The sequence below is a fragment of the Ascidia mentula genome, chromosome 8 (genome assembly GCF_947561715.1).
Source record: "Ascidia mentula chromosome 8, kaAscMent1.1, whole genome shotgun sequence".
NCBI lineage: Eukaryota > Metazoa > Chordata > Ascidiacea > Phlebobranchia > Ascidiidae > Ascidia > Ascidia mentula.
The window spans coordinates 2079667-2107329 of NC_138573.1; the positions used below are offsets into that span (position 1 = coordinate 2079667).

At 40.2% G+C, this 27663-nt stretch overlaps 5 protein-coding genes across 5 annotated transcripts; 3 read left to right on the forward strand and 2 right to left on the reverse strand.

Annotated features, from left to right (window-relative positions):
• Positions 1 to 31: 31 nt before the first annotated feature.
• LOC145910396 (proteasome subunit alpha type-6-like) lies at positions 32 to 1525 on the reverse strand. The gene is made up of 3 exons (XM_082997505.1): positions 1114 to 1525; positions 702 to 807; positions 32 to 459 (listed from the first exon to the last, which is right to left on the reverse strand). Exons 1-3 carry the CDS (start codon positions 1480 to 1482, stop codon positions 185 to 187), a joined length of 750 nt encoding a protein of 249 aa, XP_082853631.1. The 5' UTR covers positions 1483 to 1525; the 3' UTR covers positions 32 to 184.
• A 1533-nt stretch (positions 1526 to 3058) lies between these two features.
• LOC145910732 (sushi, von Willebrand factor type A, EGF and pentraxin domain-containing protein 1-like) lies at positions 3059 to 8303 on the forward strand. Its single transcript, XM_082997932.1, has 12 exons — positions 3059 to 3134; positions 3321 to 3503; positions 3844 to 4035; positions 4637 to 4813; positions 5018 to 5200; positions 5455 to 5631; positions 5938 to 6117; positions 6466 to 6645; positions 6811 to 6999; positions 7198 to 7377; positions 7687 to 7863; positions 8011 to 8303. The coding sequence occupies exons 1-12, from the start codon at positions 3059 to 3061 to the stop codon at positions 8301 to 8303; spliced, it is 2187 nt and encodes a 728-aa protein (XP_082854058.1).
• A 638-nt stretch (positions 8304 to 8941) lies between these two features.
• Positions 8942 to 10404, forward strand: LOC145910326 (COP9 signalosome complex subunit 8-like). The gene is made up of 3 exons (XM_082997405.1): positions 8942 to 9491; positions 9708 to 9857; positions 10082 to 10404. Exons 1-3 carry the CDS (start codon positions 9230 to 9232, stop codon positions 10249 to 10251), a joined length of 582 nt encoding a protein of 193 aa, XP_082853531.1. The 5' UTR covers positions 8942 to 9229; the 3' UTR covers positions 10252 to 10404.
• On the reverse strand, positions 10270 to 11063 carry LOC145910327 (mediator of RNA polymerase II transcription subunit 11-like). Its single transcript, XM_082997407.1, has 3 exons — positions 10847 to 11063; positions 10656 to 10786; positions 10270 to 10567 (listed from the first exon to the last, which is right to left on the reverse strand). Exons 1-3 carry the CDS (start codon positions 10938 to 10940, stop codon positions 10436 to 10438), a joined length of 357 nt encoding a protein of 118 aa, XP_082853533.1. The 5' UTR covers positions 10941 to 11063; the 3' UTR covers positions 10270 to 10435.
• Positions 11064 to 12627: 1564 nt separating this feature from the next.
• On the forward strand, positions 12628 to 27436 carry LOC145910735 (sushi, von Willebrand factor type A, EGF and pentraxin domain-containing protein 1-like). Its single transcript, XM_082997935.1, has 29 exons — positions 12628 to 12685; positions 12917 to 13099; positions 13585 to 13767; positions 14032 to 14226; positions 14613 to 14804; positions 14870 to 15052; positions 15193 to 15375; positions 15532 to 15711; positions 15893 to 16072; positions 16247 to 16426; positions 16596 to 16775; positions 16925 to 17104; positions 19301 to 19480; positions 19573 to 19752; positions 20061 to 20240; positions 20482 to 20661; positions 20911 to 21090; positions 21591 to 21776; positions 22118 to 22297; positions 22674 to 22853; positions 23312 to 23491; positions 23845 to 24024; positions 24258 to 24437; positions 24511 to 24690; positions 24922 to 25101; positions 25463 to 25648; positions 25975 to 26154; positions 26441 to 26623; positions 27132 to 27436. The coding sequence occupies exons 1-29, from the start codon at positions 12628 to 12630 to the stop codon at positions 27434 to 27436; spliced, it is 5277 nt and encodes a 1758-aa protein (XP_082854061.1).
• The last annotated feature ends 227 nt before the right edge of the window (positions 27437 to 27663 follow it).

The window sequence follows — 27663 nt, forward strand, 5'->3', positions numbered from 1 at the left end:
ATTTCAGCCCTTCGGGCAACAACAACTCTGCAGTTCTCATGCACTTCTCTGATTTTATTGTTGTCATTTGTAAATAAAATTGCTTTGCAAACGTTTTAAAGCAGCTCCACAAAAACGCTGCACACAAGTCATTGAACTTTAACATTGTAAGGAGAATCAGTAGCAACAGTACAACATGAAAACCTTAGTCCTTTTCAGCTAAGATGGTGAGGTAACGGTCAACTTCCTCTTCTGATAGCACTCGGAAACGTGGGTTATCCCGTGTAACCACGGCAACCTCCAATTCGGATGGTTTAAAATCAGCCGACAAGATGTGAGTGAGGCAAGACAGAGCAACATCCACCGTCTTCTCCAAATCCCAGGAAGACTCCTTCTTTTTCTTTACCTTCTTCTCAAGAAAAGTGTTTGCCTCTGTTTGTTTCACGCCAGCACTGGTTGCTCTGAAGCCACAATAGTATCCTGCAAGAGAAAAACACATGTTCCAAAATTTCATCGAAGTGAATTCAATTTATTCTACTTAACTTTCATTACTACTGCAGCAAAAGAAATACAAAACATTAAAACAATTCGTTAAGGCAAAGCAACTTTTCTTCATAACAGTAAAATACAAATTAGCACCTCTACCATTAAGCTTATGTTACAAATGTACACAACAAACTTTATCACAAACATTTTTGCAAGCTGTAACGTAAATGTATTACCTGCTGGGTCACATTTGTACATCATAGGTTTGTCATATTCCTCATCCCAACCAACCATAATCATGCAACACCCTTTTGGTCGCATTTCTGCATTCTGCGTGTAAACCTGAAACAAAAACCCAAACATAATAGTTGTTTGATAGAAAGATAGAACATGGATTATTTGATGTTTAAATGCAAAATGATGTAAAAAATGTGGAGTAAGTTTTTATCAAAATACCAATTTATTTGATGTTGAACTAATGATTATGCAAAATGCAAGTTTCATTCTCTTTGTACAAGGTATTTATAATTAAAAATGGTTATATAGGGAGATAATCATGAAAGTTTTAAGTGCAAGAAATATACAATACCATTGGAAGATCTAATTGTAAGTAAAATAAAAATATATGGAAATATTATATAAGCCTACCTGAGAAATGTCAGCCATTCTTTTACACAAACTGTCCACTGGAATTTCATAACCATACTTGTACTTCCAGTTGATAGCTTCATGTCTGGCACGCAAAACTTGAGACCTGCCATCAGCGGTCATACCAGTCATAACACATCCAATACTTGGGGTCAATTGGAACATATGGGTGATTGTTGAAATGTCCATCAGTTTGTCTGGGACTTTGCGCTGGGTCATCACAACGGCACAGTCATCACCTCTTACCCCCACTGACGTTAATCCTGCCTGGTTAATGGCTTTAAATGCATATTCTACTTGATATAGGCGGCCTTCCGGCGAGAAAATTGTGATATGATGATCAAAACCGGCACTGCTACCACGAGACATTATGGCAACCACAGTTTTATCAACAGCTTATTTAAATTTACAAATACCTGAAAATAAAGACACAATTTAAAGATTATTACGCAAAAACCTTTCACAATTATCATACGATAACCAGTATCAACGTAGTTGCAAATCAACAAATTCTTCAATTTTCATGCATTGTCACTGTAAAGTTTTATAAGATGAGAGGTAGGAAAATACTACTGCTTTTAAAAAGGCAATTAGATTTTTCGATCAACAAGCAAAAGTTTATTTAAAAAATTCTTTTAAATTTATTTTTTATTACATTTCAATCCTATTTTTTTGTGTATTGCCCAGTAGATCAGATATTGTCTTTAATCCGTGCTATCATCTTACATATCATCATATACCTGCCAAATTACAAGGCCCGTGTGGATCAAAAAAATGACAATCAAATGTTGATTTTCTGCGTCAAATGTATCAGGTTGGAATGTTTTCGCGGGTGCAAGATAGCATGTTAAACATGGTGAAAAGTATGCAAATGTTAGGTATGCTTTATTGATGTTGCTCGGTTACACTTACTGCATCAGTGCTGAAACAGTATTTTGCTACTCAGGGAGGAGCACATGTGTTTTTTGAACATTTTTGCAAAAGCCATAATTGCCGCAAGACGAGATTAACCCACGAGCAAATTCTGCAAATTCATGGTGTTCTCGTTTAATCAAGCCTGGGCAATTTAGATCATTAAGTCAAGAAATTATGACGTCATAGACGCGTGCTCTAAAACGTAATTGTGGTTCGCAACAGCGATTTAATTGGAACAAAATTGCCAGCTGGTCAAATTGTTCCAGTCGGCTGCGTATTTCGTTGCGCCGAAAGAAATTAACACTTATTACTGGAATTACAGAGGCATTTTGCCGATTTTTAGTCAATACAAATCTACGGCAAAAGACCTGTAATTTATCCGTAATTTTCGAGAGTTTTTTGAACACACTGTCTCAACGACAAAAACACTTGTGTGTTTTTTCTTGGAACCAAGTAAAACAGCACTTGTTAACAAAACTACGTCGTTACTCTTTTCCTATTGTATGAGATATTTATGAAACTCTTACTTTTTGGCGTTATTTTTTACAATTTATTTTTATTTTTTCGCTAATTGGGTGCAAACATCCCGACCAAAAAGGTAAACCTAGTTAGAGGGCCTAAGCTCCTGCATAAATATTATTTTCCACCATGCGTTTGTTTGTATATTTAGGCAACGCCTTACTCTCCTCTATGTATATCTGTACCAACTTCTGCCTCCGCCAAGTCAATTAAGAAGCATGATTGTTTTTTAAATAGGCGGTCAATTACATTAGACGCAATGTAATTTCAAAGGGCCGCCGTCGACGAGTTTTTTTCGTCGTTCGCGCACGACATTTTAACGTACAATTCCCCACACAATTGCCCTTAAACGTGGGCCGCCAATTAAACAACTCTTACTGATCGTCACGATTTTCGCCGAAAAAATTGTATATAAACCCCTGACACGCCGACATCGAATCACAATCTGTCTTCTAGCGACAGTTGAAGGAAAATCATCAGGAAGAAGTCCTCTCCTCTCCGAAACCTGAACATGTCTATCAAGTTGTCAGTCGCTCTGTTGGCTGTTCTATTTTGCCAAGCCCTTGGGTCTGGCCTGACGCTTTTCAGTAAGTGCTTGTAATTATTTTTATTTTTTTACGTTTGTTTTCGACAGTAAATTAATCTTGTGACGTTTGCTGTAGATAGTTTAATATAACAGCTCTGCACATAGGTTAGATTTTTCTTAACATTATTTCAAAAGGAAACTTTCGTGTCTGTTAAGAATTCTAGTCTTAATCGTAGCTTATTCGCAGGCCGTCGTTGCTATGTACGCCGAGTATCCTATGCAACTTACACACCCCGGCGCTCGGTTCTCTACAGTGGTCAGTCTGTCACCTACAAATGTAATAGCGGTTACGAACTGGACGGACCCGCAGTGGTCAAATGTGGACATTTTGGGTTTACGACCGCATTCCCCAAGTGCATCAGAATCAAAGGTGAGGATTCATGTTCGTATTTGATACTAACAGAACGCACGCTCGGTTGCCGGGCCATCACTGCCGTAAGTATAAACGACATCCCACATATGCGATAATTTAATTTTGGCTCAATCTAGCCCGCGATAATTTAATTTTTGGCTCAATTAATTTGCATTAATTGATAATGCCCATATAAGCGGAATAAATTTTTCCTTTGCACTAAATTATAGTTGAATTCAATCAGAAACATTATATGTTTCAAACAATTTATTTTATAAACTCATTTTCTAAAAAGTTGACTTGTTCATTTCCTTCATCCAAAACAAATAGGAAATCAGCATTTTTTGAAATCTCACAGGTTGCCGCGCCCCGGCCAGAAGCCACTTTCCAACAGGCATGACCTACACTCCTAGGCAGTCATTTTACAAGCCAAACTCCAAACTCTGGTTGTCTTGCGCCGATGGCTACACTCTGAGAACCCGCTACCCCAGTTACGAAAGCATCCGCTGTTCAAACGGAAAGTGGTCACCTGTTCGTGCAACTTGCCAACGTAAGTAGAAACCAGCAAGTAACAAAAACGCCCCATATTTGCTCACAAGACCTTTTTTGCCAAAATCTAATCAGGCACCCGAAGTGAGGTTATCGGCTAAAACATAAATAACCTTATACTTATATTTTGTGCGAATTGCGATCAGTTAACGACTAGGTTGCCACCAACAGGTTTAAAAGATTTTATAAAGTCAAGCGGTTGTTTTAATTGAACCATTCCACCTGAGTACCGATACCCACAGTAAAACAAAATGCCCTAAATAATAAATTCTCGTGCAGGCAACATCGTATGCCCAGCCCCAGAGGATCCAGCTAACGGTTACATCAAGGGCAAAGGACCCTTCATCCCCGGCACTAAAGTCTGGGTTATCTGCAGAAAAGGATTCGTCGCTAGCGGCAAGAAGGACTTCACCTGCCAGGGCAACGGCGAATGGAACGGGGAATTTCCCACTTGTGACCCAATCAGTAAGTGATGATTTCTGTTTCGTTGCAAAGATTCGCAATTTTTGCGCCCTTCGCATAAAAAACGAACTGCACACGACACCAAAATTATACAAATAGTTTACTTAAGAGGTAATCAAATATTCTATAATTTTTTCCAGTCAAATGCGACTCGCTCGGCGACATCGATAACGGATCGTTTGAACCGGAAAGTGCAAAATATGACGTCGGTGCGGAAGTGACGTACGAGTGTGAAGACGGTTTCGAGTTGTTTGGCGGACCGGTCCTCACTTGCCAGGATGACGGAACATTCGACGAACAAAAACCCATCTGCATTCGTGAGTTTGCAAAGCAAGGCTTGTCCGATAGCTCAGGCCAATTTTAAAAAGTGATGAAAGTTTTTCTTGTACATTTGTTCATACCAAAATGTCAATTATTTTCACATTTTAAATTGCTTTTGGCTCATTTTAACATAAATTCCTTGCCCTTCGCTTGGCAATTTTCGAAATATTACTCATCACCATATATTCCACACTTTACAGCACTAACATGCGAAGCACCAGCCGCCCCCGAAAACGGTTTTGTTAATCCCGATGACCTGGACATCTACCCTGTCACCACTCAGATCGTGTTCGGATGCAATGGAGGATTCCAATTGATTGGCAGCAGCCATATTGTATGCGAAGAAGATGGAGAGTGGTCGGATGAATTCCCAACTTGCGAAGGTAAGTTTGGTGCTTGTTTACGCTCCTGGTAATGTTTGCTGCTGCGGATTTTTAAATTGCGTCTTTCTTGATTTGTTGAATGCATCAAAAACAGTTTTGTATGACATTTTACACGGTGTAATTTATCCCATCAAAATACTGCATGCAAATGCAGCATAGTAGTGGCATTTGTCGTCATCGATACAACGCAACCTGATCCGCAACGAAGTCATTCGGTTAAATCAAATGCGTCTGACTCTCGTTAATCCTTACAGAAATCTTCTGCGACGCACAGCCCATCGACAACGGATTTTTCACCCCTGACAGCGAAACGTTCGTCGTTGGCCAGGATGTGACTTACGAATGCGACCCAGGATACGTTTTGGACGGAGAGGCGACCATCCAGTGCCAAGCGGACGGAGAATTCGACCAAGATGCACCTTCATGTGTTCGTAAGTCAAATATGAGTTTTTGTACGTATCAGGAGGCCTATTTAGTTTGTATTCTTCTCAGATTTTTATACCCCTTACTGTCCCAACGTATGTAATAATATACATATATTAAAGGACGTGAGTATGTTAGAAAAAATTGACTGAAATTTAGAAAGCAACCACAATTCTAAAAAAAATTAAATTAAAATCACTAAATACGTTCCAGTTTCACACTTTATTACAAAAGTAACCTAAATCAACTTTTGATTTAAATAGGTTTAAACTTTGTAAGTTTCAAACTAAACTAATTATCTAACTGGTTTACAGGCGTCCAATGCGCCTTCCCCGGAGATATTGACAACGGTTCGCCCGACTCCAACGATGAGTTCTATAACGTGGACGACACAGTGACATACGAATGCGACGAAGGTTACGAGATTGACGGCGAGGCTGAATTGACTTGCCAAGACGACGGTGATTTTGCACCTGGACTCCCAGCCTGCGTTGGTAAGTTAAAGGTTTTCTTATCGTTAATCACGCGGTGAATTGGATGAAATAACGCATATTGGGAAAAAGGTAACTTTCATCGGCGATATTTCTATGAAGTTTTGTTCGCACTGAGCAATCTAAAGGTAAAAAAAAAACTCCAAATACGTAATACTTATTAAAGTTTAAAGTAACCAGCCGCTAATTCGCAAAATAAGTTTGTTTGAAACAATTTCTCCAACGGGAATAATAAAACAAAATTATTGCCAAAAGAGCCGTACCGCAGCTATACAACATGCCTGTCAGCATCGCCACTAATTTATTCACACAAAAACGAGGTTTGTGATATGAACTTGATGTTGTTTGCAGCCATCCAGTGTCCTCAGCCACCAAGAATCCCCAACGGTTATGTCCGAGGCGACGACTTTAGCGTTGGCAAGAAGGTGTGGGTCATTTGCAACAGAGGTTTCGAACCTGAGGGACAGAAGGATTTGCTCTGCTTGCCAAACGGTCAATGGAACGGAAAGTTCGCCACATGTGTTAGACCAAGTGAGAATTGCAAACAAACAGATTGCTCACTGCGCAGTGTTGCAAATGTATTGGAGATATTTTTTAGTATGATTTAATTTTTGTCATTTTTATCTTTATTGCAATCTACTTACGTTCACGAACCTTCCGCGGTCGTTACAAGTTTGTAATCCCTATTTTCTGCAGCTTGCCCCGCACCGGTCGTGCCAGATCAAGGAAGCATCAAGGGTGCCAGGGACGAATACGTGAAGGGCAACAAAATCTGGTTTTTCTGTAACGGTGGTTACATTCTGAAGGGAAAGAAGGACTTGGAATGTTTGGCCGGCGGACGCTGGAGCGCCCCTTTCCCAACTTGTGAGAAGCCAGCAGTGAAAAGTACGTAAATATCCGTTTCTCTTGTTAGGTTTTAAGCAGACCCACCGGTAGTTTGCGTAGGAATGGCGATTATGAATTTTACTGTATTTCGCGAAAAACATTGGCCCATAATAACACATATGCAGTATACATAATGTTTGCTATTACTACTTGATTGTTGAGTGAATACGGGTTTATATCTGGGGAATTTATCAACAGCTTGCCGGAAACCGATTGTATCTGAGAACGGAAGACTCAAGGGAGGCAGAGACTTCTACGTTCCAGGCAACAAGATCTGGTTCTTCTGCAATACCGGATACGTGCTAAAGGGAAAGAAGGACTTGGCATGCCAGAGAAACGGCAGATGGAACGCACCTTTCCCAACTTGCGAGAAAGCTGGTAAGAAACGAATGCGACGAAGGTTTCGAGATTGACGACGAGGCTGAATTGACTTGACAATAAGACGACGGTGATTTGTATCTCGAACTTATTTCGAAACCCTGATATTGATAACATTAAGACATATACGGGCGTCTGATTTTCGATTCTAACCCTGTCAAAACAATTGGCCCCGTGCATTTTCACAAGAGCCCTTTAGTCGTGTCTGGTGGTATTGCTAAAAAATATACAGCCATAAGTGTCAGGTTAATGGCAGTGCCCTTGAACTAGCATGTGAAAACCCACCACTGATAACCTTCTATCCAAAAGGCTGCCCCGATCCTGTGGAACCAGAGAACGGTAGAATCAAGGGAAAGCGCAACAACTACGTTGCCGGAAACAAGATCTGGTTCTTTTGCGACAATGGTTACCAACTGAAAGGAAAGAAGGACTTAGCATGTCAGAGAGACGGCTCATGGAGTGCGGGATTCCCCACTTGCGAAAAACGTGAGTGTCGTAAAAGCGATGCATAGTTTAATTTCTATGACTGATATATATTACTTGATAACATTTATAAAATTTAAAATATGTTTGTTATTTTAAGAATCTTAATGTATCTGCACTTCAAACCTCTGATCACTCATTTGTTTGCAGAATGCGGTCGCCCGGATAGAGTATCATACGCCACATACAAGCCATACAAGAGAAGCTACGATGTTAACGACAAAGTGGAATACAAATGCCGCCGCGGCTACTTCCTCATCGGTGAAGACGACCTGAAATGCCGTAGCAACGGTAAATGGGCCCCGATCCCGCCCAAGTGTGCAAGCACAAGCTCTTGCAGGAACAGATGTAACAAGTACATCAGGGGAGCCAAATGCCAATGCAACTCCAGCTGCAAGCGCTACGGAAACTGCTGCAGCGACTTCGTGAAACGATGCCACTAAGTATGAAAAAGTGCTTTTCCTGTTACGAATTTAACCTAAACTATCGAGGTGCTGTTAAACTAGAAAAAAATATAAGTTTGGGATTTTCAACTGTACGTGCGTAAATATACAAAAACAACAATCCCTCTGATCTATATAATTACTTTGTTGCAGATTCTTTCCCAGCCCCCCGGAACTCCATCATCGAACACCAGTTTTGTTGCATAGATGTTATTGTAATGCGTAGATATGATACACACAAATAAAAACATATGTGTTATTCGTTGCCTGCTTGTAACGTGCTTCAAGTATTGAGATTGTAATTCAGAAAAATTATTACGTAAGCGAATCAGTGTTAGCACTACGTGGAATATAAAGTTTGGTGTTAAAAAAAAAACTTGCAAAAACAGAACTTCACAACGATTGGCCATTTCGGAGAAGTGTAATGCTTCTATTGAAATTCATCAAAATATAATTTTAATTAAACAATAGGCAGCTTACACACTAGGGCAATGAAACGAGAGCCTTATATGTATTGTATGTTATGCAAGGGTGTCAATTGCATAACCCAAAAGAGTTTCCTCAAGAAATAACAATAATAACTCCGACTGACTAAGGAACTGAAACCCCCAACGAGGTTTAGTCTTTACTGCGCAAAGTTGGACAGTCTAGTTATGTGTTTGTGCCTGCATGGTTGTTCTTATAGGTATGTCAATGCCATTATGTTGAAATGCAATTCCTCTGTAGTATATAGCTGGCCTTGGAAGGATGTTAAGAGAAACAAAAAATCATTTAAAAACTGTCTCTTTGTTGGTGCCAGGGTCTTTTTTGTATCAGCATTAAAAAAATATTCGACCTGTAAACAGTTGATAGCAAAACAAAAATTAGAAAACAAGCCACCACAGTAGCACTTCGATCATTTCACACAATGCAAGCAGTGTGTTAAAATGGATGATTTACCAGAAGGATGTCCCAAAGAAAAGGCTGAGAGTCGCCTGGCTGTTCTAGAAAATCAGGAACTTGACTCTCCAAAGGGGCTCCTATCCCCAGAACTCTACTGTGAACTACTGGCATTGTATTTACTCACAAATGATCTTGCAAATGCAAAGTTTCTATGGAAACGAATACCCGCAGATGTAAAATCTGGATGTGATGAGCTGAAAGCTCTTTGGGAAGTTGGAAAGATGGCATGGAAACATGATTATGGTGGTACGTTGTTGCTGTAGTTTTGTGATTAACTACACTGTACAAATGCTCACTAAAAGTTTGAAAACATGATTTTAGACATAGAACAGTGCACCAGTTTGCTTTAGACTGCTTTTATATTGGCCTACATCATCAAAAACTTTTAAAGAAGTAACTACTTAATTTGTTGAAATATGTTTTTTGAGAACAATTAATCTTTCTACACAATCAATTTTACAGCAATCCATTCTGCAATAAGCTCCTATGAATGGTCTGAAGAATGCAAAACAATTATGACGCAATACAAAGAAAACTTGAGGGAACATTGTTTCTCTTTAATTGCCGAAGGTTATTCATCAGTGAAGATGGAATACCTCGTGCAGATTTTAGGTAGGTTTTGTTTTACGGTAGGTTTTATACCATGCTTAATGTAGTAGGGTTCCATTACTGACACAACCAATATTTTTTATTACTAAACCTCTCAGAAAAAAAACAATTGGTGTAAAATTCTGACTGTTGTGTCTTTTTGTGCCCTTGTTTTGCACAAGGTTTTTCAAATTTAATATGTTTCTGTAATATCCACGACAATACAACATTTTTTTTTTATTTACTAGGTTTAGACCAAAGCAGTGTAATCGAACTTGTCAATCAAAAAGGCTGGCAGTGCAGTGAAGATAAAAATATTGTGAAACCGGTCAAGGGAAAACACAATGTTGATTACAAAGAGAACAATGAGGAGCACTTGGCAAGATTGACTCGATACATTCTGTTTTTGGAAACCTGATTAAGCTCCACATTGTTTTGTACCACATTCAAATTATATTGCTGCGCTCAAATTTTCATTGATGCAATGGCGAAATACAAGCACCATGCTGTGCCGTATACCAAAGTTTTGTGTCATGTTCCTCCCAATGACCCAAGAAAAGATTCACTTCAAAGCATTGGCAATGGGTTTGCTTGAGAAAATGTCAAGGTTCTTGAGCGCATGTTGAAATCATCTCATTCACTTGTTTGGAGACCTGTGCTATGGCTTCGTGAAGGAGCTGAGCTTGTTTCCGTGTCGCATAACAAGATCCTTCATGCTGTTGATTGGTTGCAACCTAAACACAAAAATAATTTAGCCTTGCAGCTAAGATAAGCCTAAAAAAGATCATAAAATTAAAAATATAGTATAACTTCCAGGACCACCTGTGACAGATAGTTAATCTGTGTTGCAAGTTCAGCTTCTGCCTCATCCAAATTTTGCAAGAAGGTGTTTGTATGCTTATCCAGGTTTCGTTCAACAGGCTTGTCTTTGGAGAGCTCCTGTAGTGTTGAACCTAAATAAAACCAATATGGTAACAGTTTCAACCTGTTGTGAGAAACATGAAGGCATTTACCTGCGCTATGTATGGCTGTTACAATTTTCTTTTCAATATCTTCAAGTTTTTTAATGCGGCTTTCACCACCATCAATATTGACGCTCGCAGCCATTTTCAAGTAATATTTAGCAGAAAAAAAGTTAGTTCCTTAAACCGTTTTATTGCTTTGGTTGCTTTCAACTACATCAAGTACATTGGAAGTGATAAACAAAAAATGCAAAACCCAACACTTTGGCAGAGCACACGGTGGTGCTGTATTCTGTAGTTAATGATGCGTACAATTTTGCACCGCCTGAATGACCGCAAACAAATTTGTTATTTTGATGCTGAAATTTATGAACTTAGTACTTTAGGGTTACCACTAAGATCAAGCAAAGTAACAATACGAGTTCTTTAAATTTAGGCTAAATCGCGAGCATTTCCACATTAACGCTTTGTTTCCAAGAACTTGTCCGTGTCCGTGGTAATTAGAATAAAATCACAGTTTTAACACAATTTCATAAAAATCCGATTCACAAGCGATTAACAGCTATTCAGACATGTTACATAATTTTTCGCAACGCGATGTACTTCAATGATGTATGAGGTTACAGTCGAGTACTTCATACCCTATGGCCATCTCAAAAGCCTTTTCGCCTTAGCAAAACTGCTTGACCTGACAATAGTGACAAGCGGTTGCTCGTGCGTGAACTTCCGCTTTGTTTCGATCGAATTAACCCGTTTTAGTGGGAAGATACTAAAACACCAGGACACTGATTAGTCGGCATATGTCTGTATAGCATGGAAATATGTGTGAATATTAACGGTCAGATGTAAACAAAGCAAAATACCTGTTATTTTTAGTGAAATATTTTTAGCGTTAAGATTGGCTTTCTCTATGTTATACATACTTATATATGGATAAAAAAGCCGACCATTCTGCGTCCCGGTGTATTAGTATTTTTAACAGTTAAGTGACCCAGAAATTTTAAACAACACATGGTGGCAATACTTGACGATCAACTTTCGTTTTGACGTGGCCGGAATATCCTGGGTTCGAATTTAGGTGTGGTAAAAATTTGATCCAGCACCCGACCCAAATACAAAACATATATATTTTTTTTCATTCAGGACAACCCAAATTTGCGCGGTTGCAAATGGCCAGATTTGTTTCCGTTGGAGCGTCAACGTTTTTTCCTTGCGCCAGTAAATTTAACCGTGGAAAACTATTTTATTTTTCGAGACATGTCTCAAATAGGTAACGATTAAAACGTTATCAAATATGCGCCGTGGCACCTGCATACGTGAAATGTCGTTACTTTTTTTGAAAACTCATTTTCTCTGTGAAGTTTTGCTCGCCTTCCAATTACCATCGAATTAGCCGATTCCGCGGGCGATTAACCTACGTAGAGATTCGTTAAGCGCAGTTACAATTAAATGGCGGGCGAAGACGTTTTACTATTACGTAACAGTCGGCTTCTAGAAGTCATTGTGACGAATTAGTTCGGCGATTTAGTCGCGATACCTAATTTCAGTCTAATGTTTGTAAGCACGCTCGAAGGCCGGCCCTCATTTAAGCGCAAGTTAATTGACCCCGCAGCGGAATTATCGCCTCCGTAACCCTCGCGGACTTCACGTTTTTGCGAATCTGGTGATTTTCCGGGACGGACAATTATTCGCAATTCCATTACGATCAAAGACCCTTTCGTTTCTAAACCTCCCAAAGTGGAAAAGAAAGTTGAGTAATTGCCCTTCATCGATACTATATAAGCGTAGGTCGGTCAGAGATCATCACATAGCCGTGTACTTCACGTCGAAAAATGAGATTGGGAATAGCATTGAGTCTTCTTGCCTGTGTCCTATCGGCACAAGCAGCACGTAAGGCTTTCGTTTTACTTTCTAACATTTGTTGTTTGTGTTTTTGGCAGTGATATTAACTGCGTTATACGAATTTCTGACAAATTTCCTAAGCGTCAAAAATTTGAACTAAATGGATGTTATGCAGAAGTTCATAACTTTATTCGTATTTATTGTATACAAGCCCATACAATTTAGAGTACAGGATTTATTGTTAGTTTTAACACATACCATTAAACCATTTACGTACAGGTTGGTGCCGCACAATCGCGGTACACAATGCGAAGCCTTACGGGAGATTTTTCTGGGCGGGCAGCTGGGTCAAATACGAGTGCAAGGACGGCTATGAAATGGAAGGAGAGGCGAAACTGAGATGCGTACGCGACCATGGCTGGGACCCCCCAACTGCACCGTCCTGTGTCAAACGCCAGTCGGGTAGGGTAAAGCTTTGTATAGGTCTTTATGATCAGTGTTGAAATTAAGTTAAAAGGGTCCGGAACGCTATTGCGGTAAGAATTAAACGCCTGGCGTGTTCCCAATTGTTACAAGAAATTTGATTTTAGTAAATTTATGCAATTACTTATGAAATCTCATCTATGGAATTCGAAACACAATGGTTTACTTTTTTTTGTAAATTCCGTCGGTATACGGTGGGAATGTTTGTTTTTCTTTCAACCCTTCCTATAATACCAATGTGTAAAGTTTTGTTTTTTGAGTTCACGTTATATTAAATTAATTTTTTTTTGCAAGACAACGCAAAATGCCGCTTACGCAGTTACAAGCAAATAAGGCAAACTTGGACAAAAAGTGTAAAACTTTAGAAGGATAAAAAAATATTTTTTTTGTTCATCGCGAGCTTTCCGGAGACGCCGTCCACAAACCACATCACCAAAAAAAAAAAACGTTATTTTTCCGTACAGGCGGCTGCAGCAAACCCGACGCACCGGCCAACGGAGGTGTGAAGCCCTACGCTCAGCAACATTTCGAGATAGGAGACAAGGTCTGGTTTACCTGCAGGTCCGGTTACGAAATTGCTGCTGGCCAAAAAGCCGATGCGACTTGTTTGTCGACGGGCTGGTCATACCGCACACCTCAATGTGTTGGTGAGTATTTAAGTTTTTAGATGCATGTAAGGTTTATTAACGTGTGATGTGGGTTTACCTGTAGTTGTCGGTATTCGTCCCAAATGACGATTGTTTTAAATCTAGCTCTTTTGAACCCTTGCGTTTTGAAATGTAACCTATACGTGGTCACAAAATTCAAATGTGCACCAGTTCCAAATGTCAAATTATTTTCCGCATCCGCTTGAATTTATGATTTAAATTAAAACTATCAAAATGTAGTAAATTGTCGCTTTCATCTCGCAGATACAAGACCAGTCACCTGCGGTGTTCCCGAGGCACCAGAAAATGGAAGTCTGAAACCTATTCAAAAATCGTACGCTCCGACCACCAAAGTTTGGTATTCCTGCAACCATGGATACACACTTAACGCTGATGACAAAAAGGACATTATCTGCAAGCATGATGGAGAATGGTCCCATGGCGCTCCTCGATGCGAAAGTAAGATTATGTTTGCTTGTTTTTTTAACTAAAATATAGTTGTTTTGTGCAAGCAATGAACCAATAATAATCAGTGGCCAAAAGAGTGTGCAAAACTGTTTGCAGGTCAACAGTTGTTTTATTGCAAAATTTTTAAACCACACCGAGATTCGAACTCAAGTTGACCTGGCCAAGAAACCGGAATAATTTTGCATCATTTTTTGTATCTGAAAACTACATGAATTTTCGGTTTAAACGCTCCACCTAGTGGGTAGTTTTAAATATTTTTGAGCGCCTTTCTTGTCCCTGTCGAACAAAAGCAGATGTATGGGTTTATATGTTTGTAAGTAGAAAAATGTTAATTGAAAGGGTTTTGTTAACATGTGTTTAAAATAATGACATTTTAGGAGATAGTGTTATCTGCGGTGCTCCGGAGGCGCTAGAGAATGGAAGTCTGAAACCTGTTCAAAAATCCTATGCGCCTGGAACAAAAGTTTGGTATTCCTGCAGCCATGGATACACACTCAACGCTGATGACAAAAAGGACATTGTATGTCAGAACAATGGGCAATGGTCCCATGGCGCCCCTCGATGCGAAGGTATTAATTTTAGATATATATTGACTTTGTGAATGTTTTGTAATGCCTTGTTTATGGAATTTAAGCTGACGCCAAACCATGTCGTCGACCAAGCCGTATTCGTTCCGGCAGTTTCAGGCCGTACACCTCTTCATACAAGAACGGTGCTACTGTTAAATACACATGCAGAAGGGGATACAGAATCGTTGGAGAAGCTACTGCCCTTTGTCAAGATGACGGAACATGGGACGCTATTCCCTCGTGCGAAGGTTGGTTTCTAAAAACTTATAAACATTTAATTAGAAAAAAGTTTAAATACAAGTTATCAAGGTATGGCTTTTCTGTTGACCAATTTCCACTTGCTGTAGTTTCTTCAAAGTTTTTCATGTTGTTATCTCTTTTTTTGCAGCAATCACCTGTTCAACACCTGACCTTCCTGAGGGTGCTGACTTTAGGCCCAAAAAAACAGAACCAGCAGAATACAGACCATACTCCAGAATTTATTACACATGTGTGGAAGGTTACACCAGAACTGGGCCATCATACGCCAGATGTATTGATGGAAAGTGGAGCAGCCAAGCTGAATGCAGTGGTATGCCTATTAGGGATTCATAAACAAAGCAATGATTATAGTAGAATAACATTTAAATCTGAATCCTTTGCCTGAAATTTTAATTGAAACCATATTGCAATCTGTTGTACAGGGTGGTGTTTGCTTGACACTAAACCTGTTTTTGTATGTCTGTAGCACAAGAGTGCACAGCACTGACAGCCCCCGCTGATGGCAGCCTCACCCCTGTACAAGATGCTTATGATGTAAACACCGAAGTAACGTTTTCATGTGATGATGGATTCATGTTGGTTGGTGCAGAAGTTCTTACATGCAAGAGACCTGGAAAATGGTCACACACAGTGCCCACATGCCAACGTAGGATGTTGTCTAATAATGTATCAAACTTATGTTTAATAATTGTATATTACTTTTTTGTATTAAATTTTGTGTGTTTATTTAGATTTTATGTAACAAATGAAACCAACAGATATCTGTTCATAATAGAAACTCCTGCATTAGTGTCAAAATTAAATACATGTATTTATTTATTTTTTAGCCAACACATGTGGTCCTCTTGTTGATCCAGTCAACGGTGATCTAACACCTGATCAGGTCAGCTACCGAGTTGGTCAAACCATCACATTCTCTTGTGCTGATGGCTATGAATTAATGGGTGCTGAAGAGGTTGAATGCCAAAATGGTGGCGATTGGTCTGATGTTGAGCCAACTTGTGAAGGTAAACTTGTTCAAGTTGTGGAGAATCTTTTAGTATTCTAATACCCTAGATAGTTTTTAAAATTAGGGTGGTACAAACTGCCAAACACAAATCGATTCTGTGTAAACAAAGTATATATATATACATTACTAAAGAATATAAAATATGGATAGTTTGTATAAAATAATTTTGCAGCTGTGACATGCTCTTCACTGATTGCCCCTGAGAATGGTGAGCAATCTTCCGACAAACCCAAGTACAGGATTGGTGAAACAGTTGATTTCAGATGCAATCTTGGTTATATTATTGTGGGTTCTCAACAACTTGAATGCTTGGATACTGGAGACTGGTCCGATGTTGAACCTACATGTGAAGGTAGAAATAAAATCAAGACAATTTTGTTTCTAGAAGATATTGTGCGATGTACTATGTATTCAAGAATAGGTTGTGTTGGTAATTTTTATAATTAAACAAAAAGAAAATATTATAGCAAGTCTTACCTCACCTTTTTATGACATTTTTACGAATTTAAATTTTATTTTAGCAATTCGATGTGCTGCTCTCACCACACCTGACTCTGGGAGTATTGATATTATCCAAGATGAGTACAATGTGGAGCAAGTTGTTACATTCACCTGCCTGCCAACTCACACTTTAATTGGTGCAAGTCAATTAACTTGCCTTGTGACTGGAGATTGGAGTGACATAGAACCAATTTGTGAAGGTAAATAGGAGCTAATGTGTGAAAAATTAATGAGGAAAAGTACTTATTTATTTCTATGTGCCTCAAATAAATAGCTCCATTGCAGACAGTTAGACAGTCAGACCCATGTTGGGTCAAAGAAAGCAGAATTTAAGTATCGTTACTTTTAGAAATCACTTGCGACCCATTGGTTGCCCCAGAAAATGGTGAAATTTCTCCAATCAAGGTCCACTACAATGTCCTTGAAACAATTGACTTTTCATGTAACTTCGGCTATGACCTGATTGGTGCTGCCAATGCTCAATGCCAACCTGATGGCCTATGGAGTGATGTTGAACCATTCTGCCAACGTAAGTTACACAAGTATAACATTTTTTTACAGGCCTTGTTATAAGTTTTCGAATAGTATTTCTTTGTAATTTGTTCGTCATCAGCGTAATTATTTATTATGCTACCTTGTTTATGGACAATGTGTTGACATAATGTATAAATTGATTAAAAACTACTAAAGCACTACAATCTGTTAATATAAGTGTAGTGGGTTGTTTAATTGGTCTGTCCAATTCCACATTACAGAAAATGGCATACGTTTTCTGTCTATAATGTGTTGTACGTGTCAATCCAAATGATAGTGTTTTGCAACTTTTATGTAACATATACCATAATTGTGAACCAAGTTTTATGGTATCTGTTACATTAAAGTTGCAAAGTTAACACAGACTCACATTACTTTTTGCAGTCATCCAGTGCGGAGAGCTCCAAGCTCCAGCTAACGGTGATCTGGATATCCAGAAGACACTTTATGACGTCAATGATGACGTCACATTTACGTGTACCGAAGGTTACGAGCTTATGGGAGAAGAAACACTCACTTGTCTTGTGTCCGGCCAGTGGTCCAGCATTGAGCCAAAATGCGTCGGTGTGTATTTACTTGTTGCGTGTCTGAATGCTTATTTATAATTTATGACACTTTTAGAAGTTGTTAAATTAAATAATTGCTGTGTTAATGTGCAATGTGACCTTGAAAATACTGCTATAAAGTGTAACATAACAAGAATAACAAGCAAAGATGCTTCAAAAGTAATAGACCTCTTTTGACTTAATTCAAGGTGAATGCAGTTTCAAACAAACCAAAGTCGTAAATTTTCTGAATATTTTTTTGCGTTTTAAGCTGTAATGTGCCAACCCCTCCAACCGGACGTAAACGGAAGTCTCGAGCCCGACCAAAACGGATACGGAGTCGATGACTTCATTACTTTCTCGTGCAACCCCGGTTTTGAATTGATCGGTTCGGAACATGTCACGTGCCAGAGCGATGCCACGTGGACTGACGTACCTCCCGCGTGCATCGGTAAGTTTTCTTTACTTTTTATGTCATATATTTCTATATGCCTCAAATAAATAGCTCCTTTGCAGACAGTTTGCCATGCAAGGTAGTTGAAATTTTTTTAATGTTTGCTGAGCACATTGATGCATATAGATCTGTATGTTGCTCAATATTTGTTATCCAGCCAGGTCCATGTTGGGTCAAAGTAAGCAGAATTTAAGTATCGTTACTTTTAGAAATCACTTGCGACCCATTGGTTGCCCCAGAAAATGGTGAAATTTCTCCAATCAAGGTCCACTACAATGTCTTTGAAACAATTGACTTTTCTTGCAACCCTGGTTATAACCAGATTGGTGCTGTCAATGCTCAATGCCAGCTTGATGGCCTATGGAGTGATGTTGAACCATTCTGCCAACGTAAGTTACACAAGTAGAACTTTTTTACAGGCCTTGTTATCAGTTTTTAAATAGTATTTCTTTGTTATATGTTCGTCGTCAGCGTTGTTATTTCTCATGCTACCTTGTTTATGGACAATGTGTTGACATAATGTATAAATTGATTAGGAACTACTAAAGCATAGGCGCCTAGTCCGGGGGGGCAGGGGGGGCGGCGCCCCCCCAGGTTTTTTAAAAAAGAAAACGAGTGGCTTTTACGCGCGTCTGTCCACACCATGTAACTCGTCGCATTCGTAACGTTCAAAGATAAAAAGAACTAAAAACAATGTGTTTCTTACACGACGCACACAATACATGTTCACCTAGTTTCGCTTACGTAACTGACATCGGTTGTTGCAACGTCAGTCTCGCAGTACGATATGCCAACAGGTACTTATTGGTTGTGTCGTAGAGAGATCTTGTGTTCATCGTTAACGCCGCCCTTTTGGCTAATACGTCTCACTGATTGAAATTCAAATACAGTTTTTCGATACTTGATGACGTCATAATATAGCCGCCCCCCCTGGAAAAATGAAAACTAGGCGCCTATGTACTAAAGCACAACAATCTGTTAATATACGTGTAGTGGGTTGTTTAATTGGTTTGGCCAATACCACTTTATAGAAAATGGCATACGTTTTCTATATATAATTAATGTGTTGCCTGTATCAATCCAAATGATAGTTTTTTGCAACTTTTATATAACTTATACCATTGTTGTGAACCAAGCATGGTAACTTGTGTTTTCATCATTTAAAATGTAAAACATTTGTGTATTTTGGTAGTTATCACCTGTGACGCACTTATTCCCCCATTCAACGGTGAGTTTTCCTTGGAGAAAGATTTCTATGACATTGATGACGCAATAGATGTCACCTGCAGTGAAGGATACACGCTAGTGGGCGCACCACAGCTCGTGTGTCAGATTGATGGCACGTGGTCCGATCAAGTCCCAGAGTGTGAAGGTTGGTTTCACAAATATTGCTACGAGGCGCTGATTTTACATTAATCTGTGGAGTGTTTTTGACGATATTTACTTTTTTAAATTATTTTTTAGCTAACACCTGCCCACCTCTGATTGCCCCAATCGACGGCAGCTTGTCGCCAGACCAGGATGAATACGCAGTGGATGACGTCATAACCTTCGAGTGTGACGCAGGTTTCGAGTTGGACGGAGTTAACGACGCCAGATGTCAGGACGATGGTACATGGACAAGCGACGAGCCACAATGCATCCGTGAGTGACATGTGACATGTGACATGTGGCACTTATATGTCTTGACAAGTTTGTCTGGTCCATCGGGCTTTAGGCACTTTTGTTATCTTGTACAAACCATGTTTTTTGACAACGAATTTTGGTATTAGTGTTTTCAAAAACACTTGTTTGGTACCTGAAGACGATCTTGGTACAAATTGCAATTGTCCGCTTTATAACTGGCGTATGTCAACGTAACTTGTCGGAAAATGATATTTGATCACTAAAAAACTTCACCATTCCCCACCCACAACTAGACAGTTAACGCAGAGTCGCATTATTTTTTACAGCCGTCCAGTGCGGAGAGCTCCAAGCTCCAACTAATGGTGATCTGGACATCCAGAAGACATTTTATGACGTCGATGATGACGTCACATTTACGTGTGCCGAAGGTTACGAGCTTATGGGAGAAGAAACACTCACTTGTCTTGTGTCCGGCCTGTGGTCCAGCATTGAGCCAAAATGCGTCGGTGTGTATTTACTTCTGGCGTGTCTGAATGCTTATTCATAATTTGTAACACTTTTAGGAGTTTTGAAGTTTCAATAATTGCGGTGTTAATGTGCAATGTGACTTTGAAAATACTGCTACAAAGTGTAACATGACAAAAATAGCAAGCAAAGATGCTTTAAAAGTGATAAACCTCTTTTACTTAACTCAAGGTAAAAGCGAACCGAAGTCGTGAATTTTCTGATTAATTATTGCGTTTTAAGCTGTAATGTGCCAACCCCTCCAACCGGACGTAAACGGAAGTCTCGAGCCCGACCAAAACGGATACGGAGTCGATGACTTCATTACTTTCTCGTGCAACCCCGGTTTTGAATTGATCGGTGCGGAACAGGTCACGTGTCAGAGCGATGCCACGTGGACTGACGTACCTCCCGCGTGTGTCGGTAAGTTTTTTGTGCCATTTTTACTGACATCTTATTAGTCAGGGGTGGAAAAACTACGACTCTCTGGCTAAAAGTAGTAGAAATGTCAACAGAATAAAACGTACAACGTTTAAAACTTTGCCGGTCTTTGTTATAACTTTACAAGTCGCAACTTTTAATGTAATGGTGGGCCATAGTAGTTTCTTATACATTGAAACTTAGTGAACCCCGCTTGTTGGGAAACGAAAAATAATGTTTCATTTGTTGCAGAAATTACTTGCTTTGCTCTTGTTGCCCCTGAAAACGGTGATTTGGATCCGGTACAAGATACTTACCCAGTCGAATTCGAGGTCACCTTTACCTGTGCCGACGGGTACAATCTGATCGGTAGCGCGGTTCTTACTTGTGGTTTGGACGGTAATTGGGATGACGTGGAACCAACCTGCGAAGGTAGTTTATATGTTGTTTATGATCTTCCAACTGAAATTCAGGTGTAAACTGTTGAGCACATTACCCTGGAGGCAGCCTAGTGGAATAGCAGGCGAAACTTCGGTTAATAAAAGTCACGTTAAATTGTGCGAGAAGAACGGATTATTAAAATATAATAAACCTGGCAGCAACATCTACATAATATTTGTGAAACTTTCAAGCGTCTTTCGGTCATTGTGTGATGCGCCTAAAAGACAAAATAAGGTTCCCTTTGTTAAGGTTCCCACCACTTTATCACTAAACAAGTTAAGGAGTCACTATAACTTACCAATGTGAAAGGATGCTGAAGTCTGCGATAGGTCAAAAGTAATTGACATAACCTTAATTGAACATCTATGCGGTTCTCTTCGATTGTATTATGTTATCAGCATGGCATGGAGCGTATTGTAACATATTTGTCGTCCGTTTGTCGTAATTGTCGGCCCCACTTGTCTCGTGACTTAAAAAAAACATTTCTCCAGCCATCCAATGTTTTGCTCCGCTCGAACCTGAAAATGGAGAGATTCAGCCCCAGCCTGTGAAGGATCTTTACAACAGAGACGAACAGGTCTTCTTCCAATGCAACAGAGGATACAGACTGAACGGAGCCTTCACCATTACCTGCCTTCCGACTGGAGATTGGTCAGACATTGAACCGACATGCGAAGGTAAAATGTGGTTTAAAGCTTTTTTTGCATAAGTCACTCATTTCAGCTGCAGGTTTTGATCATAATTAGGCCATTTTCAGTCATTTTTGTGATGCGAACACCTCTTATTTGTGTATTATATGATAATTATTGACTATAGGGTTTAGCAACGTATTTTTTGCATAAGTCACACAATTAAAGGCGATAGTTAAAAGCAGTCGATTTTAATCACAACAAGGCCAATTTTAATTGTAATTTTTGTAGTATGAACACCTACCATTTGCGTATGTTCATTCTTAAAACTGTTGAACTGTTGGGTAAAACATATATTTGTTTTGACCACGAAATTATTCTCCGCGCAGAGATTCTGTGCGTCGAACCAATCGCCCCTGAAAACGGTGAGGCCGATCCGGTGCTTCCCCAATATCCGATCGACACCGAGGTTTCGTTCACGTGCGATGAAGGTTTCAGAAGGAACGGGGCTGACGTCATCACTTGTATGGAGGATGGAACTTGGTCGGATGTCGAGCCAACTTGCGACGGTAAACTTCACATAAAACACGTTGTTGGGTCGGTAGCAGAGAACGTAGCCAATCTTATGTAAGATCTTGCTTGGTTAAAGCGTATACTTGGCCACAGTGTGTTTCCACCTTTTTCTCAGTTGGTTCGTACCTATAGTCTAGTAAGTGGTGATCAGCGGGTGTCGGCGACTGCGTAGCCACCACAAAGTAGAAAATGTTCGCCTAGATGAGACCTGGTTGCCGTTCAATGGCCTTTATAACCGTTATCTTTGTCTCTCCGGCTGTTCATAGCGGTTATAGAAAACACATACACCACCCTGACTTGGCTGTTGCGACTTAACTTTTGCTTGAATTACGACAAAGTTTTGTTTATATTCAACGTAAATTATCGTTGCAGCCATCACTTGCCAACCTCTTTTCCCACCGTTCGACGGAAGTCTTTCTCCAATCCAAAACAGCTACCCCTCTGGATCAACTGTGACATTCACTTGTAACCCAGGATTCAACTTGAACGGTGCCACGACTGTTAATTGTCTCGATACGGGATTGTGGGATGACGTAGAACCAATCTGCGAAGGTCAGTTTACAATTACTGATGTTACGTGCGACGTGGGCCACTATAGTTGCACCACCAATTGCACTCCCCCGCTTTAAAGTTTACTTTGTTTTAACTATTTTAACTTTGTTAGGTTTGTTTTTACATTTTACTTCTGCCTGCAACTGCATACATAGCTTAAACTTTTATATCACACCACGCTTAAATTGATGTATCACCACGTGCATATGCAAGTAGGAGTTCTACTTAATGCTTCATATCGAGTAATTTTGTTACCTCACTTTATCCACCTGACGAAATATTGTTACTCAATCAAAACAGAACAGTATTATACATTTAAAGAGAATTTACTTTTCGTGCGCAATAGCTGTAGTAATATACTTCTCAAAACCTACAGCATCAAACTAATGCGTTTTTTTTTACACGCGTACGGTTTACCGTAGACTTGTATTTAAAACAAAACACATTCACCCTTGCAGCTGTCCAGTGTGGATCACTGACTGCACCAGCCAACGGCGACCTGAGCCCTGATCTTGTCTCCTATCCGGTCGGTTTCTCAGTTACCTTTACATGTAACGACGGTTACTTCTTTAACGGAGCCGAAGAGCTGATTTGCCAGGACGACGGCACGTGGTCAGATATTGAGCCGACTTGCGAAGGTAGCGCCTTTAACTTTAATGCACTGAAGTGTGGGCGATTTTTTTTCGAATTTGTACACGCTCGTTGTGTAACGGCAAAAAACGGCCTTTCTTTGTAGATTTAGTTTAGAAGTAAGTTATGTAGTTGTATGTTTTTTTTAGCGCAGATTTATATCAAAACTGTTTACTAACATTTTTACATTACCATAAACCTATGTATGAAAACCAAGCGATTGCTTACAAGTATAGGAATGTAGTACTAGGCGTTCGACATACACTCATGAACGTTCAGATCCAAAGAACTTATTCCGAAAAAATCCCTGAATACTTTACCATACGACATACGAAAACTCTAACCCGTTTTTTTTTCACAGCTGAGATGTGTGGTTCACTTCAAGCACCAGCATTCGGTTCTCTTACACCAGATAAAGACATGTACCCGATTGGTGGCGCTATTGAGTTTTCCTGCAACGATGGTTACAGACTGATCGGCTCGGGAACTGTCAACTGCTTGCCAGGAGCAATTTGGTCCGACGTTGAACCGACATGTGAAGGTATATATTTGAAAGTTTATCAGATGCCGGTTAAAGACGGGTGTTGCTGCCACTTATCCTGACTATGCTGACAATGTACCGAATTTGGCAGCAAAAATAAATTGAAGTAAATTCTCCGAAACAAACTGGTTTGCCTGCAAACGTACATTTTCCACTATGTTTCCATGATTTCTGTAGTAATCGAACAACATAAATCCCAACTCTTATACCAAGTTTTCGTGTTCTTTCTTTAGAAATTACCTGTCGGGACCTCATCGCCCCAGATCAAGGATCCTTCTCTCCCGTACAGGATATCTACAGCTACCGCGCCGAAATCATCTTCGTGTGCGACGATGGTTATGTGCTCGTGGGTGCGCAGGTGTTGAGGTGCCAGAGAAACGGGCAGTGGTCTGACGAAGAACCGACTTGCCGCGGTAAGTTGACGTAACAATTGGGTTTGTGACGTCACGAGAAACAGTTTTTAAACGAACTTCGTCCGGTCCATAGAAATCCGCTGCGGGGCGCTCGAAGCACCAGATAGAGGATCATTCGAACCCGAACAACCCGACTACGCGATCTCGACCGAAGTAACCTTCAGCTGTGACGAAAACCTTGTGCTGAAAGGTCAAGAGGTCATCACGTGCGGTCCCGACGGACGTTGGTCTCACCCTGAACCCATATGCCAAGGTAGGATCGATTTAAAAGCTTCGCATGGTTTCTACTTAACTTAAAAAACACGTTTGGTTGATATGCATTGTGAGCAACAACACCGACAACCAGAGTCGGTTATTAGGAAATGTATTTCACCTAAAAATTTTCGGTGTATTTTTTATGGCCCTTGCAGTAAACTGTGAGGCTCGATTTGGTCAAATGTGCCATTAGGACTATAGACAACAACTAACTCCATGACAAACACAGGCGTGAAATGCTTGAAGCCAAGAGCCCCACGTTACGGATACACCAAACCCGGTCAGAGCAGCTTCGGCGTCGGTGAAACTATCCAGTTCGGCTGCCGACCCGGTTACACTGTGAATGGAGAAACCGAAGCAATCTGTCTGTACAGCGGGCAATGGTCGGACCCAGTACCTACATGCGAACGTAAGCACACTGCTTTGATACTTTGATTTTGTGGCGAAACGACTGTTTGTTTGTACGGTTGGTGGGTCGCAATGTATTGTGTTTTTCGTTTTATTAGTTTGGGTTTTTGGAGCTTCGTTGCAACATGAACGGATGTTGAAACAACGATGCTGGCGCGCTGTCACACGAAATGCTCATAAAAATTTTTCGGTGGTCCCAAAATATTGTCCACTTGTGTTGTTCTAACTGGAAAAGCAACTTGCGATAAACATGGCATCGTTTTCCTAATATTCTTTGTCCTCAACGTAAAGCCTTGTATTTTGTATCTTCACATTTCTATTCCATGTGTATACATAAACTAATTTTAAATACGGAATTTCAGGCAACCAATGCGAAAAGCCAGAAAGAGACGATGACGGAATCCGCTTCTTCGCTCCCTACAGAAACTCGTACACGTACAGGTCCCGACTCTACTTCTGGTGTAAAACCGGTTACGTGGTTGTGGGAAATGCCCGTCTCCTTTGTCAAGCTGATGGAACTTGGGATAATGAGTTCCCCACCTGCGAGAGTAAGTCTGTTATCTACTCTTTGCCTTTTCTGTTATTTTGAACCGTGTGTGTGATATACGGGTCGTCGGAGTCGAAATGTGTCAAATGGAGCCAGGATGCTTGGGCCCAGCAGTCCGTTGTGATGTAATATAAAGGAGCTATTTTACTACCAATGCCCACTGTCAATCACACTAAAACAGAAAGTGTATTTTTCTTATCTCGCTCCGACTCGTCTGGAAAAAGTGCCATTTTTCCAGCTTGATTACGATGCCAGTAACCGGCATTTGGCCACTTTTACAAAACTTAAGCTTCTCCTTCAGAGGTAAATCCCTAATTTGCTTTGCAGAGGTTGAGTGCCGTGCCATCGTAGCGCCGGAGAACGGATTTTTCGACGTGCCAAAACCAAACTACTTCGCAAACGACAGAGTTACTTTCGGTTGTGACGAAGGTTACCAAATTAACGGAGCAATTCGCATTGTTTGTTTGAGAAACGGCAAATGGTCGGCTCCCGAACCCACATGTGAACGTAAGTCAGGGTTGTTGTGTTATACACTGTAGCAAATGTATACACATTATATGTAATGCAACCAATTGACCACCAGTTAAATAGTGGCCTTTGTTTCGGCAATTTGCCTTTTATGCGTTGGTCCCAATGGAGATTTGTTTTGTAGATACTCGTTTTCTATGATAAAAAAAAACCGAAATTGACATTATATCTAGATTAGAATTTTAAATATAACACAAAGAACCGGAATCTATTTGTATTTGATTGTGTGAACTCAGTAATAACGACCCCATCATAATTTTTACAGCTGCCACATGCCCCATACCCCGAACTCCACGTCACGGTTCATTCTCACCCCAACAAACCACTCCCTACGTCGTGGGTGACCTCATCACATACCAGTGCGAAAATGATTACGTCATAAAGGGCGAAGCGAACCACGAATGTTTGCCGAGCGGACGGTGGTCACACCGAGCTCCATACTGCGTGTGTGAGTACACAAGTCTGTAAATACATTACTGTTTCATGGCCGCATAGCTGGAGTTCTTTCTCGTGCGTTTATATCATGCTGGCTCACTAAAACTTTTGGCCTGTTGCTTCCAAATCTGCACACGGACAATTCCTTCCTATGGAATGCAATGCAAATGCCACTAAACCTATGTGGGTACTAGGGAAGCTTACTGAACAAAACCCTTCAACGAGCATTTTAATTGCAAATATTTGGGTTGTAAAATGTACAATAGGTACAGCCAAACACCATATTTGCTTGTACCACTGGGGACGCGGTGTCGGTCTATGCTTTTTTCATTAAAAAGAAACAAAATGGTCATTTCAAAAGTAGAGGTCTCTACCTTTGCATGGAGGAAAATCACGTTTTGCATACATTGTATTGTCAATATTTATCAAAAACAGTTAAAATGATGACCACAAGGGTGCGAAAGCATACTTCTGGCTTTTTAAAAATAGTTATGATTTAAATCTTCTTTAAATTTTTACAGTGCCCAAGTGTCCCCAATTGAATGCCCCCGCCAACGGAATAATTCACCCTGAACAGACAGGCGACTCCGCTGTCGGCCAGAAACTCTGGTTTTCCTGCAACCTGGGCTACCAGATGATTGGAGAGGCTGATATTGAATGCGAGTACCCCGGAAGTTGGTCCAGCGGCGTGCCGGAATGCGTCCTCAACTCCTGCGCCGGCCGATGTGGCCCTTTTGACCGTAATTCAGGTTGCCAGTGCGATTACCAATGCGGCAGCCGTGGAAACTGTTGTCACGACTACATTGCATTGTGCGCCCAGCACTAAAAAATTGTTCATCTGCTTTGGATTGGCCGCGAAACAGTTTTTATTTCTTTTTGAAATGCCAAGCTCGTTTTTCTCTCTAAAATTTTTGTTGTGTCTTGATGCATACGAGATTACAATAAACCGACTACCTATCCTCTGTTCTTTGAAACACCGAAGTGTCCATTGAAGTTCAGTGACAAATTGTAATCACAAAGATATACAGCATGAAACATTCATGGAAAATATCT